At 38.2% G+C, this 18193-nt stretch overlaps 1 protein-coding gene and 2 long non-coding RNA genes across 3 annotated transcripts; 2 read left to right on the top strand and 1 right to left on the bottom strand.

Annotated features, from left to right (window-relative positions):
• Nucleotides 1-174: 174 nt before the first annotated feature.
• On the bottom strand, nt 175-699 carry LOC112203504. Its single transcript, XM_024344469.1, has one exon. The coding sequence runs from the start codon at nt 697-699 to the stop codon at nt 175-177; it is 525 nt and encodes a 174-aa protein (XP_024200237.1).
• An 8469-nt stretch (nt 700-9168) lies between these two features.
• LOC121049521 lies at nt 9169-9744 on the top strand. The gene is made up of 3 exons (XR_005800621.1): nt 9169-9293; nt 9420-9537; nt 9614-9744. It is a non-coding gene; the product is annotated as an uncharacterized LOC121049521 (long non-coding RNA).
• An 80-nt stretch (nt 9745-9824) lies between these two features.
• LOC121049522 lies at nt 9825-10069 on the top strand. Its single transcript, XR_005800622.1, has 2 exons — nt 9825-9861; nt 9939-10069. It is a non-coding gene; the product is annotated as an uncharacterized LOC121049522 (long non-coding RNA).
• Nucleotides 10070-18193: the final 8124 nt, after the last annotated feature.

Raw genomic sequence — 18193 nt, forward strand, 5'->3', positions numbered from 1 at the left:
TGAAAAGAAGTAATATCCTGGAGATAACATTTACAATCCTCTACAATACAGCCCACCTCTGATAGGTCCTCCATTTCTCCATTAAGTGCAATAACAACAGCAACACAATCAATTTCAATGTCAACATTAGTCATGCCCTGATGTATAACCAACATAAGTCCTGCTCTCATAGCCTCAATTTCGATATGAAAAAGCAGACCGTACAAAAGAAAAGGGAGGTCCAATAGCAGCTAAAAACATACCATTTTCATCTCTGATAATTGCCCCAATGCCTCCTTGTCCTGTGTCCACATGGAAAGGGCCGTCTACATTCAATTTCAGCCTCCCACTTGGAGGGTGCTGCCACCTAGTCTGAGTCTTTGGCTGCTTCTTTTTTTCTTTGCCAGTGTGCACTTTCCTATAATCTTCCAAGTGCTTCGAAGCCCAATAGGCCATATTGAGAGGATTAAACACATTGCCTGTCCAAACTGCATTATTATGCTTTGTCCACAACGCCCAGAGTAGCCTGAAGAAAAGTTCTCGTTGATGTTGATTGTTATTCTCCAACACAAACAGAACCCATTCCAATAAGCTATGTGTTTGCACCTCTCTTGATCTCAGACTCAAAGGTCTAAAAAACCAAAACTCTTTGGCCCACTTGCAGTCCTTGAATAGATTAATGTCATCTTCCAAAGCAAATTTACAAAAAGGACGAGACATCTGGTATATTGCATTTCTTGGACAATGTCCATCTAGTAGGGACAACACCCTTAATTAATCGCCATGCAAAAGTACGTACCTTTGGGGGAACATGGGCACCCCAGACTAGCCTCCATATCTTGTCTCCAGCCAACTCCGTACTGCACGAGCTAGAAGCACGTTCAGTAACATGCATGGAGCTTCTGTATGTATGATAGCCACTCTTAACTGAATATTGGCCATTTTTATAATAGTGCAAGACCCATTTGTCCAAAGATGGACGCATGCTAAGAGGGATGCCACCAATAATCTCCACTTCTCTCTCTAAAAGAATAGTTTTGATGAACTGAAAATCCCATTCATTTTGCTCCTATCAATCAAGTCTGTAACTAGTAAATCTTCAAGGCCCTCAACCGGAGGAGAGAAAGGCTTAAACTAATGGGGAAGTGGTAACCAAGGATCACCCCAAACCCTAATAGAAGCACCATTCCCAACCTCATATTGAAGGCCTTTATTCAAGACCTCTCATCCCTTCAGGATACTTCTCCAAGCAAAAGAAACGTTCCCCGTAATGGATGCATGCAAGAAATCACAAGTTGGATAATACTTGGCTTTGAGGAGTCATGCAATCAAAGAATCAGGTTGTCGAAGTAAGCGCCACCCTTGCTTCACTAGAAGAGACAAATTAAACTGATGCATGTTTCTGAACCCTAGTCGACCCTCACTCTTCGGCCAACATAATTTTTTCCACGCAAGCCAATGTATTTTCTTATCTTCCTCCATAGAACCCCACCAAAATTCTGCCATTAGACTATGCATTTCATGCACAAGTGAATGGGTACCTCAAAACAACTCATTATGTACGTCGGGATCGATCGAGCCACTGCTTTAATGAGGATTTCCTTTCCGGCAGCACTCAAGCTCTTGTCGCGCCATCCACCGGTTCTTTTCTTTGGTCTCTCATTTAGAAAGTTGAACGCTTCAATTTTAGAATAGCTAATCTCCACTGGAAGCCCTAGGTACTTATCATGTTTGTCCACTCTTAACACCTCCAACACTGAAGCCAACTCATCTTGCTTTTGCCTGTTCACATTTTTGCTAAAGCTGACATTACTTTTCCGGTAATTAATCATCTGACTCGAAGTACTCTCATAGCAGCCCAATATGTTTTTCAACACAATGACGTCCTCTGATTCTTCTTGGAAGAAAATAAGTGCATCGTCCGCGAAAAAAAGATGAGAAATACACGGAGCACCATCACAAGTCTCTACACCATGTAACAATCCATCCCTTTCCGCCTTCAATAACAACTGGAAGATCACCTCAGCACAAAGCAGAAATAGGTAAGGTGAGATAGAATCTGTCACGCCCCTGATTTTTAACACAAATAAAAATTGATATATAATCCCATAATTATACATGCGTGATCGTTCAGCCATCAATACAAAATACCTGGAAACTTTTTCCCTTTAAACCAAGTACATACTGATGCCCTGAACCCCCAAAGTTAATATACACTCGCTCTCCACAGAGTTATATATTACACAAACTTACAAATTAAATTGTCAATAACAAAATAAAACATAAATGCTCCTCAGAGCTCACTACAAACGAAAGTCATATTAATGGTAAAGTCACAAAATTTACTTCCTACCATAAAGCTGCTAGCACACTACCTCAGATTCAGCCACGATTTCCTTGACCTGCAGGATTAACCCCTACACCGTTTGAATGGTGTACAGGGTTGTCACACAACAAATCCGGTAAGCTTTTGCAAGCCCGTATGAGTAACTCAAAACAAACACCACACAACTCACGCAAAAAACAAGGAAAACCTTTCAACTCGAGAATAAGGAAAACATACCATGCTTCCCAAAACAATACCCTTTTTCCCAAAGAAAAACAATGAAAGTCACACCGTGACAAAATCATTAACCTAACAATTCAAATATGATAAATCGATCCAACCTGGATAAAATATCAAATCAGTCCAACCTGGACAAAACAACAAATCAGTCCAACTTGGACAAAACAACAAATCGGTCCAACCTGGACAAAACAACAAATCGTTCCAACCTAGACAAAATAACAATTCCGTCCAACCTGGACAAAACAACAAATCGGTCCAATCTGGATAAAACATCAAATCATATCAATTATTAACCTAACAAATCGAATATGAATCTTCGGTCCAATCTGGACAAAATATCAACACACATCAATCATATATATTGTTAACCTAACAAATAGAATATGATTCTTTAGTCCAACCTGGACAAAATATTTACCCAGGAGTCTTAAGTAACCTACTTAGATCCATGAGGTACGATGACAGACATACTAGACCTCTAACTGAATCGTAACCTGTCACCCAGCCAAGGTTCAACCATACGATATAACATTGCCTGAGGATGCAGCCTGCAACCCCAGATCCTTAGGCCAACCTGACCCTCATATCAAAACATTAAACGAGTCTCACTGGACCCAAAATGTTAAATAACATCAAACAGAGAAATCACAACTTGTGACTCTCAAATCCTCAGACCACCGGTCGTCAGATTAAAACATTTAAAATGGTCATACCAGACCTGAAAATGTTACCAACCCAAAAGGAGAAATCACAACCTGCAACTCCTCAAATCCTCAAACACTTTTCAAAACAATAGAAATACCATTTCCCACCATAATTGTTTTCCGAAAAGTCACATCACAAAACGAGAATGAATCACCCACACATATATATTTCACATAAATACACACACACACACGTGGTCATTCACTCAGGAACGCCACTAATACCAAATATAGTTCATTTCGAAAGCTATTCAAAATTAACCAATTAATCCGTTCGTAAATGAACATTGTGAGATTACTCATCTCAGAATCCCACTGTGTCTTCAATACATAACCGAACTAACACTCACACCAATAACTCGTCCAAATCACCTTGAGAAATACCTAATCACCAATGGCCTCAAATCAATATACGAATCACCAAGTGATTAAAGTTCAAATCCCCTAATCGAACAACAACCCTGAGAGTAAAGCCAATCGAGGCAAAACCTCATCCGAGACCACCCAATGTCTCCGGAATGCTACTACGATCGATATGTCAAAACCACAAGTCGATCGGATAGTCGGATCCTCACGGATCGATAATCGAACGGTTCGAAACCGTAAAAATCATAACATATTCACTCGATCTCCAAAATTTATGTATTATATATCAAAACGCTCGTATCGACGAGTAGATGATATATAAAACCAGAAACTGTCCCTTACATGGTAGGAACGCTACCACCGGACTAAACTCAAAATCACAACAATCAAACCATCTAGAATTGTTCATCACGAAGAGTAGAGCAACTTCCATACCTGGAGCTAAGCCTAGATCGTCCTAGATCACGCTTGCAAGATTGATCAATCTCTACCGTCTGATCAAGCTCTAGATTCGTTGATCTCTGCCATCTGATCAAGCTCCAGATTCGTTGTGCACCGCTGATTTTCAAACCTTGATCTTTCTCTCCACCAAAAAAATCGTCCTTCAAGGCGGGTATGAGAATGATCAAGAGGAGGAGGAGATTCCAAAATCGAAAAGGATCGGCCGAGGAGTCACCGAAAACTGAAAAAATCCGGCATGATCCGATTACGTTGACTGTAGTTGCTCCAATCTCTACTTTCCGGTAATTACCGTCGCCGTTAAGCACTAGAGGGAGGACGGCGAGATGACAGCGACCATGTCTGCGTTGGTCTTGTCGCCGACGGACGTCAGGAACAGCTGAAAAACTTGGGAAGGCTGAGGAGAGAGAACATAGAGAAATCTGGGGAGGAAAATGAGAAGAAAGGAATTTTTGGGATTTTATGAAAAAGCAGAATTTTCTCCTGTTTATAGAAATTTCCCCAAATTTCAATGGCTCATAACTTTCTTATACGAACTCCGATTTCCGCATTCCACATGTCCACGAACTCGTATCAACGCGCTCTACGACTTTAGTGAAGGAAGTTTTCAGAGAAACCCAACGTATAAAAAGTCAATCTTTGCACCCCTCCTAAAACCATACTTTTCGAATAAAACTTCATCCGAAACACTTCTGCTCCATCCACAAGCCACAAAATTGTCCAGTAACCACTAATTTAATTCAAGAAAATCCTCAGAAAATAAATTCGAATTTCCGGGGCATCACATAATCTCCCTGCCATATACCTCTAGAAGGGACTAGCTTCCCCCTCGGTTCGCCATTTATAATAAAAGAGTAGGTAATAGTGCGTAAACAACACATAATAGGGGTGGGCTCGCAAAACCGAAAACCGAAAAAAACCGCACCGATACCCGAACCGCAGCAGAAAAAAACGGCACCGCATCGAAGCTGTTCGGTTCGGTTTTCGGTTTAGGCCCGGCAGAAACCGAACCGAACCGAAACACTGTTCATTAAGCTAAAAACAACGCCGTTTTTTTATTTAGGGTTGGAGACCTTACCTCGCTGCCTTGAGCCCTCGAGTCGAATCCTCATTCCTTAATCACAGCCTCACTTCCACTGTTGCTCAGCCTAAACCTAAACTCTCTCGGCCTCGACTTTTTCCTCAGCCCTTGCTCTCTCAGTCGAATCCTCGCTGCCACCCACGCAGCCAATCAATTCCAGCAACAAGAAGATGGGAACTCAGGAAGACATGAACTCACAGCAGCTTTCTATCTCTCTTTCCATCGGTAAGGTTAGTCGAAGTATCAAACTCCGTCTTTGATTTTCACCGATCTGAGATTCTGAGCTAGTTGATCTCCAATCCTATGTTTAAAATATCTACTTGTGTCTGTAGCTAGTAGTTCCCGATTCATTTTGCTTCTCCTCAACCTCAAGTCTTCAGTGACTAACGAATCTTCACTCCATGTTGTGTTCTTATTTCATGTTTTTCGTCTTCAGAGATTGAAGAAGACTCGGTGTTCTTTTGAAGACTAGATTGAAGAAGACTCGGCTTCAGAGATTGAAGAATTCCAGGTTAGGTCTTAACCAAATTGAAAGGGTTTCTTGATTTCGTGGATGGGGTTTCTTGTTCGGTTTTTGATCTGGACATTCTCTTGTGCTATTATTGTTGTAGATTAGCTTGGAATAGAGTTACAGATTTAGGCTTGACTTTGGTGTTTATAGCCGCAATCTTTCTGGATAAGGTAAGAGTCGAGGCAAAAGATGGTTTCAGACTATCAGTTTATGTTATGTTGTGTATATTGTGGAATGTTCTTGCTGGACATGGAATTGAGTATGTTAGTTTCAGGTACTCTGCATTTGTTTTGGCTGAGTAGTTCTAGACTTGAAATTGCTGAAAATGAAGAGGCAAATGGAGAAATCTAAGTCATGTGGTACAAGTTCTGCTTCAGCCCCGAAGAATAAATCATCTTCATCATCTCAGGTAGCAATTTTTTTTTCAAATCTGTAATCTGTTTGAAGTTATACGGTTGTACCTTAAATTATTTGAGATATAGAATGATTTGAGATTAGATTTCTTGAGCTAGGTGTTGCTATTTCAAAATGAAAACAATCGTTTAGATCGAGTAGAGAACTATTAGTGCAGTTTGACCGGCTCAAAAGAATATATGATCACACAAATAGAAATGATTTGATCATTATTTTCATCACACAGTTAGCACTGTTAAAAAATGTCAATGATAAATTTATTGATATGGGTTGCAGCTGGGCTTTGGTTGGTTAAAAATTTATTCTAAGACACTACATTAGGTGATGACTTACTACTTACTAGTGTATTTTCAAGTGGAGTCAAACGGAGAAACCACCAGACCACTTTCTAACTCTTTGTTATGGTCATGTCGTCATGATCGAAGGAAGGGCTTTTTCAAGACTTTGACATTTTTATAGGACGTCTTGTTTGTTCTGTTCTATAATGCCTTGGTTGGAGTGGGTACTTATTGTCCCTATTTTGCTACATGTTTGAAAATAGCAGGCTAAAGACTTGAAAGTGGATGGGCGGATATAGATTATACATATAGTGCTAGAATCTATGCAACTGCTGCAATGTTTTTTTATATTGGTTTCTTTATTAACATATGCTTTGGCCACTTCTTTAGTCAATGAAATCAGTAAATTGTTTGGCAACTATATATCAAAACTGATTTTCACTTCTGCAGTTTATATTTTTTGTTTGTTACTGCAGTTTCTGTTTGTTGCTTGTTAGTTGTTTGTTGTTACTGCAGTTTCTGTTTTTAGTTTCTTATTGCAGTTTCTGTTTTGTTTATGTTTGCAGTTTCTGTTTTGGAATAATTGAAGTTGCAGTTTATGTTTTTTGTTTGTTACTGCAGTTTCTGTTTTTTGCTTGTTAGTTGTTAGTTGTTATTGCAGTTTCTGTTTTTAGTTTCTTATTGCAGTTTCTGCCTTTTGTGTTCTGTTTTTTGTTTTCTGCTGATGTTTGTGCAGTTTCTGTTTTGTGGTATTAGTATTATTAGTTTATGTTTGCAGTTTATGTTTTTTGTTTCTTATTGCAGTTTCTGTTCTGTTTTGCAGATCAACACTAGTGTTGGTGAATCTACAACACCAATAACTCCCCATGAAAGAACTTCTACTGCAACTCCGGAAGTTCAAGGAACTCAAGCAACCCAGCTTGAAGATGAAAGAAGTGTGGAAAGCATGCTTGAGGCGTTGAAACGGAAAGAAAGGTCAGATATTTGGAATCATTTTGAGAGGGATATGGTGGATGGTAGAATTAAGGGTCAATGTAATTATTGTGGAAAAATTTATTATGCCGATCCTAGGAAGAATGGTACAACCTCCCTTAATAATCATATGGACAGGTGTCCAAAGTATCCCCCTAATATTGAGATGATGAAAGCTAAGAGGTAAAAGATTTTCTCTTTTAAAAAACCAACTACTGAGTTGTGTACTGTAGAATGCACTCAAGAAGTGCTCTCTATGTTATGTGTGGAGTACATTATATTAGATGAGCTACCATTTTCTCATGTTGAGGGAGAGGGGTTTAGGCGTTTTATGGGTAGAGCTCTTCCTTATTGGAGAATTCCTTCCCGTAAGACAATAGCAAAGGATGTCTTTAAGCTTTATTTGGGGGAAAAGGAAAAATTGATGGATCAATTGAGTAGATATAGGTTGTCTCTTACAACCGATACTTGGACTTCTATTCAAAACATTAATTATATGGTCCTCACTGCATATTTTATTGATGATAATTGGGTGTTGCATAAGAGAATTTTAAATTTTTGTGTGATTCCTAGTCATAAGGGAGAGGCTATAGCTAAGCTATTGGAGAATTGTTTGTTGGAATGGGGTATAGAGAAGATTCTCACGGTCACCGTTGATAATGCTTTGTCAAATGATGTTGCATTGAAGGAGTTGAGTAGGAGGATAGGTGATTGGGGTGTCCCTAATGCAGTTTTGCATGAAGGGAAGAATTTGCAAATGAGGTGTGTAGCCCATATTCTGAACTTGATTGTCAATGATGGGTTGAGTGTGATGAAGATCTTCATTGGTGCCATTCGGAATGCGGTGAGGTATGTTAGATCCTCCCCACAAAGGCTTGATTTTTTTAAGGAATGTGTTGAAAGGGTAAAACTAGAGTGCAAAGGGCTTGTGATTTTAGATGTCCCTACTAGGTGGAATTCCACATTCTTGATGTTGGAACGAGCTTTGAAATTCCAAAAAGCTTTTGATAGAATGGTGGAAGAAGATGCGTGTAATTTTTGTGCATGGCTTGAAGGTGCCTAGGGTGAAAAGCCAAAAGAAGGCCACCGGCAAGTGTTGATTGGCAATATGGGGAGCAATTTATGGATTTCTTGAGACCATTTTATGAAATCACTTTGAAGGTATGTTGTTCTAATTCTCCTACCGTTCATAGTACTTTTGGTGATATACTATCTATTTATGGTCTCTTGCAAGAACAAAAGAACCCATGTTTGTCTGAGATTGCATCACCTATGCAAGACAAGTTTCTCAAGTATTGGGGTAGCTTTGATAAGTTGAATCACTATCCATTCATTGCTATTGTTCTTGATCCACGTCATAAACTTGAGAAAGTTGTTGACTATTTTGAGATTCTTGATGATGGGGATATGAATGAAAATGTGGACGCTAACACAAAGACTGTAAAGGATCTCTTGTATGGCCTTTACAAGGTGTATGAGGAAGAGGGAAGGGAAAATGGTGTTGGTGAGGTTGTGGGTTCTCAAGTATCAAGTGAGGGGACATCTAGTTCAAGTAAGGGTCTAACGGAGTTAGAAAAGATATTGAAAGAGAAGGAGCAAAGGAGAAGAGCACTGAAAGCCGGGATCGTAAACAATGATGTGGATAGATATCTTGGAGATCCTATTGAAGCAGATGGTGAAGGCTTTGATTTGTTGAATTGGTGGAGGGTGAATGGAGTTTGTAAATATCCTATATTGGCTCGCATTGCAAGGGATGTTCTAGCTATTCCGGTGTCGACCATAGCTTCGGAATCTTCCTTTAGCACGAGTAGGAGGATAATTGATCCATACCGTAGCTCCCTAAGTCCTAGAATGGTGGAGGCTTTGATATGTACACAAAATTGGCTTAGGAGTGAAAATGTGTATCTACATCATATGCCTACTGTTGAGGAGATGGAGTTGTGTGAAGAAGCGGAAAGAGGTAATTTAGTTTCTATTTTCTTAATTATAGTTTTTTGGGTTAATGAAGTTATAATATTTATGTTATATATGATTGTATGTATTTATTTTCTAATGTTATTTTTATTATTCTCTTATACTAATGTAGAGATGCTTAAGATGTCATGTGGAGCTGCAGTGGGGAGTAGTCGGAGCGGAATGTTACCTCCAAAGTCGAAGACTTCATCTTTCCGAGCTTGAGATTTTGCTATTGCCCTCATTCATATGTTGATGTTGGTTCGTTCTTTTTTTTTTTTTTTATGTTTAATCTTTTAGTGAACTTATAAATTTTTAATTTGTGAGGTTAGTGTTGATGTAATGATGGACTTTTATAAACTTTGGACTCTATATTTTTTGACAATTTCATATATTGATGCTAGAATTTGATGGACTATATGAATTGAATTATATGGACTATGGAGTATCGAATTAGAGATGCTTAAGATGTCATGTGGAGCTGCAGTGGGGAGTAGTCGGAGCGGAATGTTACCTCCAAAGTCGAAGACTTCATCTTTCCGAGCTTGAGATTATGCTATTGCCCTCATTCATATGTTGATGTTGGTTCGTTCTTTTTTTTTTTTTTTTATGTTTAATCTTTTAGTGAACTTATAAATTTTTAATTTGTGAGGTTAGTGTTGATGTAATGATGGACTTTTATAAACTTTGGACTCTATATTTTTTGACAATTTCATATATTGATGCTAGAATTTGATGGACTATATGAATTGAATTATATGGACTATGGAGTATCGAATTAGAGATTATTGTCTAGTGAAGTACAAAACATGCATTAGTAAACTTGTAAACTTCTTGTTATAGATTATAATTACAGGTTTGTAGAAACAAAAACTTCTCGAGTTACAATACCAAAGGAGTATATTAGGTAAAAATCTTTTTTTTTTTCACAAAAAAAAAAAAAACCGAAACTGGGCCTAACCGACCCGAACCGTTCGGTTCGGATCGGTTTTCGGTGCCAACTTTTCAAAACGCAAAAACTGCACCGAACCGCACCGAATGTCATTTCGGTTCGGTTTTCGGTTTAGGCTTGGAACCGAACCCACCCCTAACACATAATCCAGTGCACCCAAGTAAGGTTAAATTGGAATTTTAGCAGCACAATTTGAGTGAAACACATATAACCCCTAAACACTTGAGCGGTAATATTTAGTGAACCTATGTGAGTTTAGTGGGTTATGTCGGGTCTTCTATGTGCATATTTGATTGTGGTGGATTGATTTGACACATGGTCAACACATGCATATACTTGAGCATTTCTCACATGTGCATCTTAATTGCCTTACAAATTCAAAAAATCTTATGTTGTGCTTACATCAACTTCATGATCATATACATAATTAGTTCTCCGAGGGTTATGGTTGGAAAGGGTAATACTACACTATCTTTATGTTTGTGAGTTAGTAGATTTTCGGATTATATTTCATTTAGTTTGCTTGAGGACAAGCAAAGTTCAAGTGTGGGGGTGTGATTTCACGCATTTTTATGCATGTAATTACATCTAAAACACTATAAATAAGTTAATCCTCAAGTCAATTATTATGTAATTAATCCATTTTTTTTATTTATTGTGTAGAAAATAAGCGGAATTGTGGAAACGAGATAAAATGAACCGAAATTGGAGCAAATTGAGTTTTCGACAAAAAGACGGAAGTCAACCTCAAGTCAATACATTGAAAAGGACAAAACTTGATCACTAATAAGCAAATGAGACAAAAATAAAAATGGGGCAGCAAATTGAAGCTTATTGGAAATAATGGCTTAACAATAATTAAACCAACTTTGGTTTAATTAAAGAAAACGGAAGTGCATCTGCATGTGTGGCTTAATTAAACTAATTGAATAGCCCATCATATTTGGGCTGTTCTTTATACCTGCGTGCCAGCTGCATATCCAATTTTCCTTTCTTTCCCAGCCATCACAGCGAGCCAACCATTCGTAGTCCATCACCTCAGCCCAGCCCATTGTTTAATTAACCTTAATTCTCTCAAGTATTAACGGAACACATCAGCCACACATATATATTCATCACCATTCAGCCTTTCGAGAGGAGTCTCTAAGCCAGTAGCGCCGCACTACAACAAAACAGAGGCAGCCCAAGCTCTTCTCCTATCTTCTTCCTCCATTTTTTTCCTCTTTTCTTTATATTTTGTTTTGAGATTTGAAGTACTACTCATACAAAGCTTCAAGGATCCACCAAGGGACTCAATTTCTACAAGATTCAAGATTTGGGTATTTTGTGGGGTTGTAATTCAAGGCTAGTCATGCTAGCTTCATAGCTATTTGTGACTATCCTTGTTTTCTCCTACACTTCTCTACTCCTTGCTATTTGAATTTTGTAATTTTGATGTTCATGAATATGGGTTGTGAGTAGTTACTTTTGGGGGCTAGGGTTTGTAACTCTAGCTCAATTTTGATGTAATTGACATATTTTTCAAGTGATAAATAATATATTTCATATGGGTGCACTCTAATTACTATGCTACTTGGTTCTTGATGCATGAATTTAGGGAATTAACCACTCTCTTTTTTATGTGTTGAGATTTGTGATGTGTGATACAATTGGTGGTTCTTTTGTTCACTAGCTTCATGTAATTAGTGTGGTGTGTCAAGTAGTTGCTTAATCGAGAATGAATGATTGCCTAAATTTCTATTTTCTTGTGCCCTTCGCCTTTAATCCTTGACGTTGTGGCCCTAACAAGGCATAATGATTAGGGTTAGAGAGTTCATTCTTGCCTTAACCGGAAGGATGGATACCAAATAAAAGAAATTGACTTAGTGGCCTTAACCGGCATTAGGTAGAAAACTAAGTAATCGTTAAATTTTAGGTTGTAACTATTGCATGCTTAAATCCCTAATTTCTAGAGCTCTAGGCCTTTAGTTCATGTTGTGGTAGCCCTAGTAAGGTACTAACTCATGAGTTAGAGAGTTCATATTTGTCCTAACCAAAAATGTGAATACTCTTAAGGAAATTCGGCTTAGTGGCCTTGACCGGCATTAAATACCGGATTTGGTTCTCATGAAGATATATTTGTTTGCTTGAAATATGTTCGTTCATTGAAATTGCTAGAGAGCGATCCCTAGTACCAAAAATCTCTCTATCTTATTTTCCTTCATTTTTAATTGTTGTTGTTCATTTAGTTTTGGCTTAGTCTTTTAGAAAATTACAATTATAATTTCAAATGACAATTTCTATCTCATTGTAAATAACCATCACTAGGCTCTTAGTTTTGATTAGGCTTTGGTGAAAACCAAAGCCGAGCATTGCTAGGGCTTGGTGCCTTAGATTAGCATTTTTATTTATTTTCTTTTTCTTTTTTTTCTTTTTCTTTTGTTTGCTTAGTGACTTTAGTTCCGACTACCCAAGGATTGTGGGTTAGCCATTAATCCCCGTGGTCCGATAATTTTGGGGTTAATACTTCCCTATCTTGACAATGACACGTACGCTTGCGTAATTGTGAATCAAGTCAAAGCGTCGGGTAAGGCGAGTAGAAATTCCGCCAATTGTTAAGAAATAAGGTAAAACAAGAAAATCGTAAACGCACGCACAAATAGATTTCAAAATTATGCAAGGATGCTATTATGAACTACAAGAACCTTATTGGATCAAGTGAGATGTTCGGGTCAAAGGTCAACTAACTTATTGGGCTAGGTTCACTGGCATACTCGTCTATTGGGTGTCCAAAGTAAATTATAGACCCTAACCTTAAGCTATTTTTGGGCCTAAGGCCCAAGCCCAAACTGTTTCCAAAAGTCTTCAGCCGAACAAAAGTCGCGAAAAATTATCCCATCCAAAAGTGACGTTCGGAATTTCACGGGGTCTACATACTTCTTTTTCCATTTTTTCTTCTTCTTTTGTCGTTGTTCAATTATCTCCACTAGGATAGGGAGGTGATCAGACTTGCTTGGATTTAAATTCAAAGCCCTAGAATGTAGGAACCTATCCAACCAACTAGGTGTAGCTAGGAACCTGTCCAACCTCTCTTTTACTTCTAGATCACCTCGAATACCTCTCCATGTAAAACAAGAGCAGGTAGCATGCTGTAAGGAAAACAAGTTCACAATCTCCGTAAAGCCATCCATCTGAGCCTCACTTCTTAATGGACCCCCATCTTTCTCACTACAAGCCAAAATTTCATTAAAGTCTCCCCCCAAAACCCAAGGAAACTGACATTGGGAGCCAAGAACTTTCAAGAGATTCCAAGTCAAATATCGGAGCTCAGTTTTGGGGTGCCCATAAAAACCCGTGAACCTCCACCTACCAGGGTCATCCTGCTTCCCAACTTCAACATCAATATGGTGAATTGAGTAAGAACGTAATCTCATAGTCACATATGCCGCCCAAAATAGACATAAGCCTCCACTACGACTCACTCCTGTTCCTTTCTTTTTCTGCTTAAAATTACAAGAAACTAAAAAACTACTACCTAAACCAAGCTAAACTTTAAGATTCTTTAACTATTTAGAAGTACATCTAGTCTCACTGAGAAAAATAATAGTGGGAGAATGGAGGGACACCAATCCCTTAAGTGCCTGAACCGTTCAAGGGTTCCCAATCCCTTGGCAGTTCCTACATAGGATCCTCATGGCTCGTGATGGGCCAAAACCAGATTCATCACCGTAGAATGCTTAGGAGTGCGCCCAGAACTCAAATTCAGACTGTTTGTTGCAGCAGAGTTACCCTTCTTGATTACCACGAAACCTACCTTTTTCCTAGGGGTCATCATGGGCCTGGCTAGGGCTGGTCCTACCCTAAATTTTAGGGCTTAGGGTCGGGCTGGGCCGGGCGTAATCAAAATTAACAAAATTTAGGATCGGGTAGGGTTGGGCCGGGGCTTAAATATGCTAACTCTTACCCGCACTTAGAGGTGGCAAACGGGCCACTAAGCACGAGCACGGCACGGGCCCGGCACGCTTAAAAGCGGCCCAAGCCCGTTAGTGGCCTGGCACGGCCCAAGCCCTTTAGTGGCCCGGCACGACCCGAGCACGTTAGAATAACGGGTCGGGCTGGGCCTAAGAATATTGGCCCATTGGCCCGGCCCGGCCCGAGCTTGTAATGGGCCCGGCACGACCCGACCACGATATATTGTGGGCCGGCCCGTTACAAACAAAAAATTTCATTTCGTTTTTAAAAATATTAAAAAACTATAATGATGAGATTTGAATATGAGACATTTTTATTTAAAATCTCATGACAATTTCACCAATACTTTCTTTTATATTGTCAAAATAATGAAGCAAAACATTATATCCTTGTTTTGACATAAGTATTTTTTTTCTAAATATTAAATATATGTTTATTAATAAAGACTAATCTCATAATACTACAACTATAGAATGAAGGAAAGAATAATAGATATTAAATCTTTATTATATTAATAAAGATTAATCTCACAATAATATACTAAAAACAATATATTTTGAGTTTTTTTCTTTCTTTCTTTCTTATAGTGGAATATAAAAAATTATTAGAAATCTAATCTTAAAAAGCTAAGATTAAGAAAAACATTGTAGAACTTAATTTATTTTAATTTTCTAAATACTTAAATAAAATTAATTTTTATTTGTTCAAATTAAGATCTTAAAATCGTGTTTTATAGTGGGTAGGCACGAGCACAGCCCGTTATTAACCCAGCACGAGCACGGCCCGGCACGATATGGGCTCGGGCCATGGGCCGGGCCGGGCTTAATGTTTATGTAAATGGGCCGGCACGAGTCCGGCACGATAATAAATGGGTCGGCCCAAGCACGGCACGAAACACGACTAGGCCCGCTTAAAATGGGCCCCCGCACTAAAATCCCGATCTATTAGGCCGGAAGGGCCGGGTCGGGCCGACCTTCCGATCACCTCCTCTGATTCTGTAATAGCAAGTTTGCGGACAAAGCCACCGATCACCTCCTTCATATTTAAAAGAATTTGTGTAAAAAAAATCCCACCCCACTACTAAGAAAGGGGGAAACCAGGTGATTCGAAGAATCTCCGCCATCACCAAGGACACCAGCGCTTTACTCCGACAAGGCTACACCCTAACTCTCCGTTGCAGATGCTAGAGAGAGAAGGGGACGTTTAGCTTAAGTGATTATTAGTTTGGCACAGATTTATTGGCAGGTTTTTTGTTAATTTTTATCAAAGTATTGAAGTTGTACGTTGATGAATGTATCCATTAATTAAATTCAATCCAACACATGCAAAAGTCTTTCATATTTAACATGAGCGAATCTATAAGAAAAAACTAACTATTGTTGTGAATACTTTTATTATTGTTATTGCATGTTCATGTAAATAGTTGTAGAAACATACTTCTAATTGTTTTTAAGTCTAGCTAGTAAAATCATATCTCTATATAAGGGGGGTTTATTAGACGAATAAGATGAACTTTTCTATCTGTCTCCAACACTTTATCTGAATTTTTATTTCACAACAATTATTCTATAATAAAAATGACGATACAGATTGCACGGTGTACTGTTTAATATGTTTTACTACCAGTTTTAGCGTTGTGTACGTAACTAGTTACTAATGACGACTAAAGTAGAGGAGTTTTATTTGTTTAGACGTAATGTGAGCTAATGAGTGTCCTAGCATTTCTTATATTCATTCCCTGCTGAGCTGATTTGCAATAGATTTGGGGAAGACAAGATAAGACTGATGGATTCCATCCTCAAGTTGCTGCATATTTCCAAATGGATCCGGCTCCTCTAAAGTGAGGAGATTGTGAATTTACGTCAATTTCATAAAATTTTGACTCTCCGTCTAATCTAAGGGTCCTGACAATTGAAACATTATTATTCCAACTATTTTTAGTTTTTCATCTGAACCCTAATTAACTTGCCATTAATGCTAGAAAAAAAAATTGGGATTTATCGTCAACGTTTTTCTTTGCGTCAAGTTCTTCTTTATGCTTCCTTTTCTATTTCTCTTTTGCTACCATGGTTGTGCACTACTGTTTTGAAATAATCCTATGCTATTTATTCTATTTTCATAATCACAAATCTGAAGATGTACAATACTGTACAGAGGATTATGTCTTTTGAAAATGTTGATTTGAAGTGGGATTCCATTAATCCAGACATCTGAAGATACCCAAACCATGATCGAAGACCAAAATGCACATTGAACTAGCTTTTGTTGTTGTTTGTGTTGGAAGAGAAGCAAAAATAATTTTCCTTTTTTCCCGATGGAGTTAATATATCCCAATTTAGTATTGCAACTTGATGAATTTTAAGAACTCTTGAACTCAATTCCATGATTAATTTTTTGAACTCACATAGCAGATTCTCAATTGCGATGTTGAACATGAGTTCATTAATATTGATGATGCACGATCAAGCTAATAAACAATTTTCTAATTCTCAGGTCCATGAAAGATGAGCATAGGATTATGAAAATAGAATATGGTAATGATGTAGGACGAGAATGTGCCTGGTTTAGCCGAAAAACTGAAAAATAAAGAAGCGGCGTGAAATTAAGAAGAGTGATTGGAAAATAGGTAACTCACACGTAATCAGGTTATTAACCGCTGGAATATTCAAGAAGATTTAGTTTTGGACTTTTCGGGTTTCTCGTGCGAAAAGTCAGGTTTTGATTTTGAATCAGATTTGACTAACTTTTGGCCAGAATGTTAGTTTGAGACGCATGATACTTTTCCAGAATGGGAAAGACGAGATCTTCAAGTCTCACTTTAGTGAGCCCTATCAGATTTAGGCCAAAATGTATCGTCCTAAATCCTAATTATCCGATTTGTGATTTAATAATTTTTAGGCAAGAGTTCTTTTTATTTTAGGTTTTTTAGTTTATTTTGGATTTGTTTTGTTTTAACCCGTGGGCTTTAGAGCAACTCCAACAGCTTCCCTATAATTTCTGTATTATAGGGAAGCAAAAGTCAAAACTTTAGCCTCTTTTTCTTCTCCAACTCTAACAGATTCCCTATTTTACAACAATCTCTAAAATCTCCATATTCTTCCTTAAAATTTTAGAGTTTGCTATAAATATAGGAAATTTGGTTATCTCTTTCCTCACTTTCCCTAAAATAGGAATAGTTATAGGGAATCTATTGGAGCAAAAGAAGCTTATTTTTCTCTAAAATAGAGAAAAATAAAAATATAGGGAATCTGTTGGAGTTGCTCTTAGGGTTTCATTATTAGTTGCCCTAGGGTTTCTTTTCCCATATATAAGCAACCTTAAACGGCTACAGAACTATCTTTTATCATATTATCAAAATTGAGATTTATCTCGTTATTTCTGGTGGATTCTAGCACCTTTTGTTTTAGGTTTATTGCTTGTAAACCTAGGTGATCTTTCCGACTGCGTCAGGTGGTATCAGAGCAGGTCTTTCTTGTCTCTTTTATTTACCTTTGTAGCAATGGTTGATGAACATGCTTCAATTACAAGAGCAGATTTGGATGCCCTTACCGCTCAGATGACCGCTGTCATGAACGTTCAAATGGCAGTCATCAACGCTCAAATGGCAGAATATTGTGGGCTGTTAGAAGGAAGGAACAACAACAATTGTAACAGAGGCGGGGAAGGACAACATGGTAGGGCTCCACATGGTGGTGGAGGTGATGTTGATCATGATTCCCAAGATCTCAGAATCAAGGTTGATATTCCTTATTTTTCCGGTCAGGTGAACATGGAGGATTTTCTGGATTGGCAGGTTAAAGTGGATAGATTCTTTGAGATCATGGAGGTTCCAGAACACAAGCAAGCTAAGATGGTTTCTCAGAAGCTGAAGAAAGATACTGCTTATTGGTGGGATCAACTTCAGAGCTCTCGTCAGAGGCAAGGAAAAAAGCGTGTTCGGACATGGCGCAAGATGAAATGTCTTCTTAGCGAAAAATTTCTGCCTAGAGATTTTTGTTTCAAGA

Source organism: Rosa chinensis, chromosome 5 (assembly GCF_002994745.2).
Source record: "Rosa chinensis cultivar Old Blush chromosome 5, RchiOBHm-V2, whole genome shotgun sequence".
In the NCBI taxonomy this organism is placed as follows: Eukaryota; Viridiplantae; Streptophyta; class Magnoliopsida; order Rosales; family Rosaceae; genus Rosa; species Rosa chinensis.

Excerpts from the sequence above, each read along its gene's own strand:
- LOC112203504 (XM_024344469.1), bottom strand. The coding sequence starts at position 699 with ATGTCTCGTCCTTTTTGTAAATTTGCTTTGGAAGATGACATTAATCTA.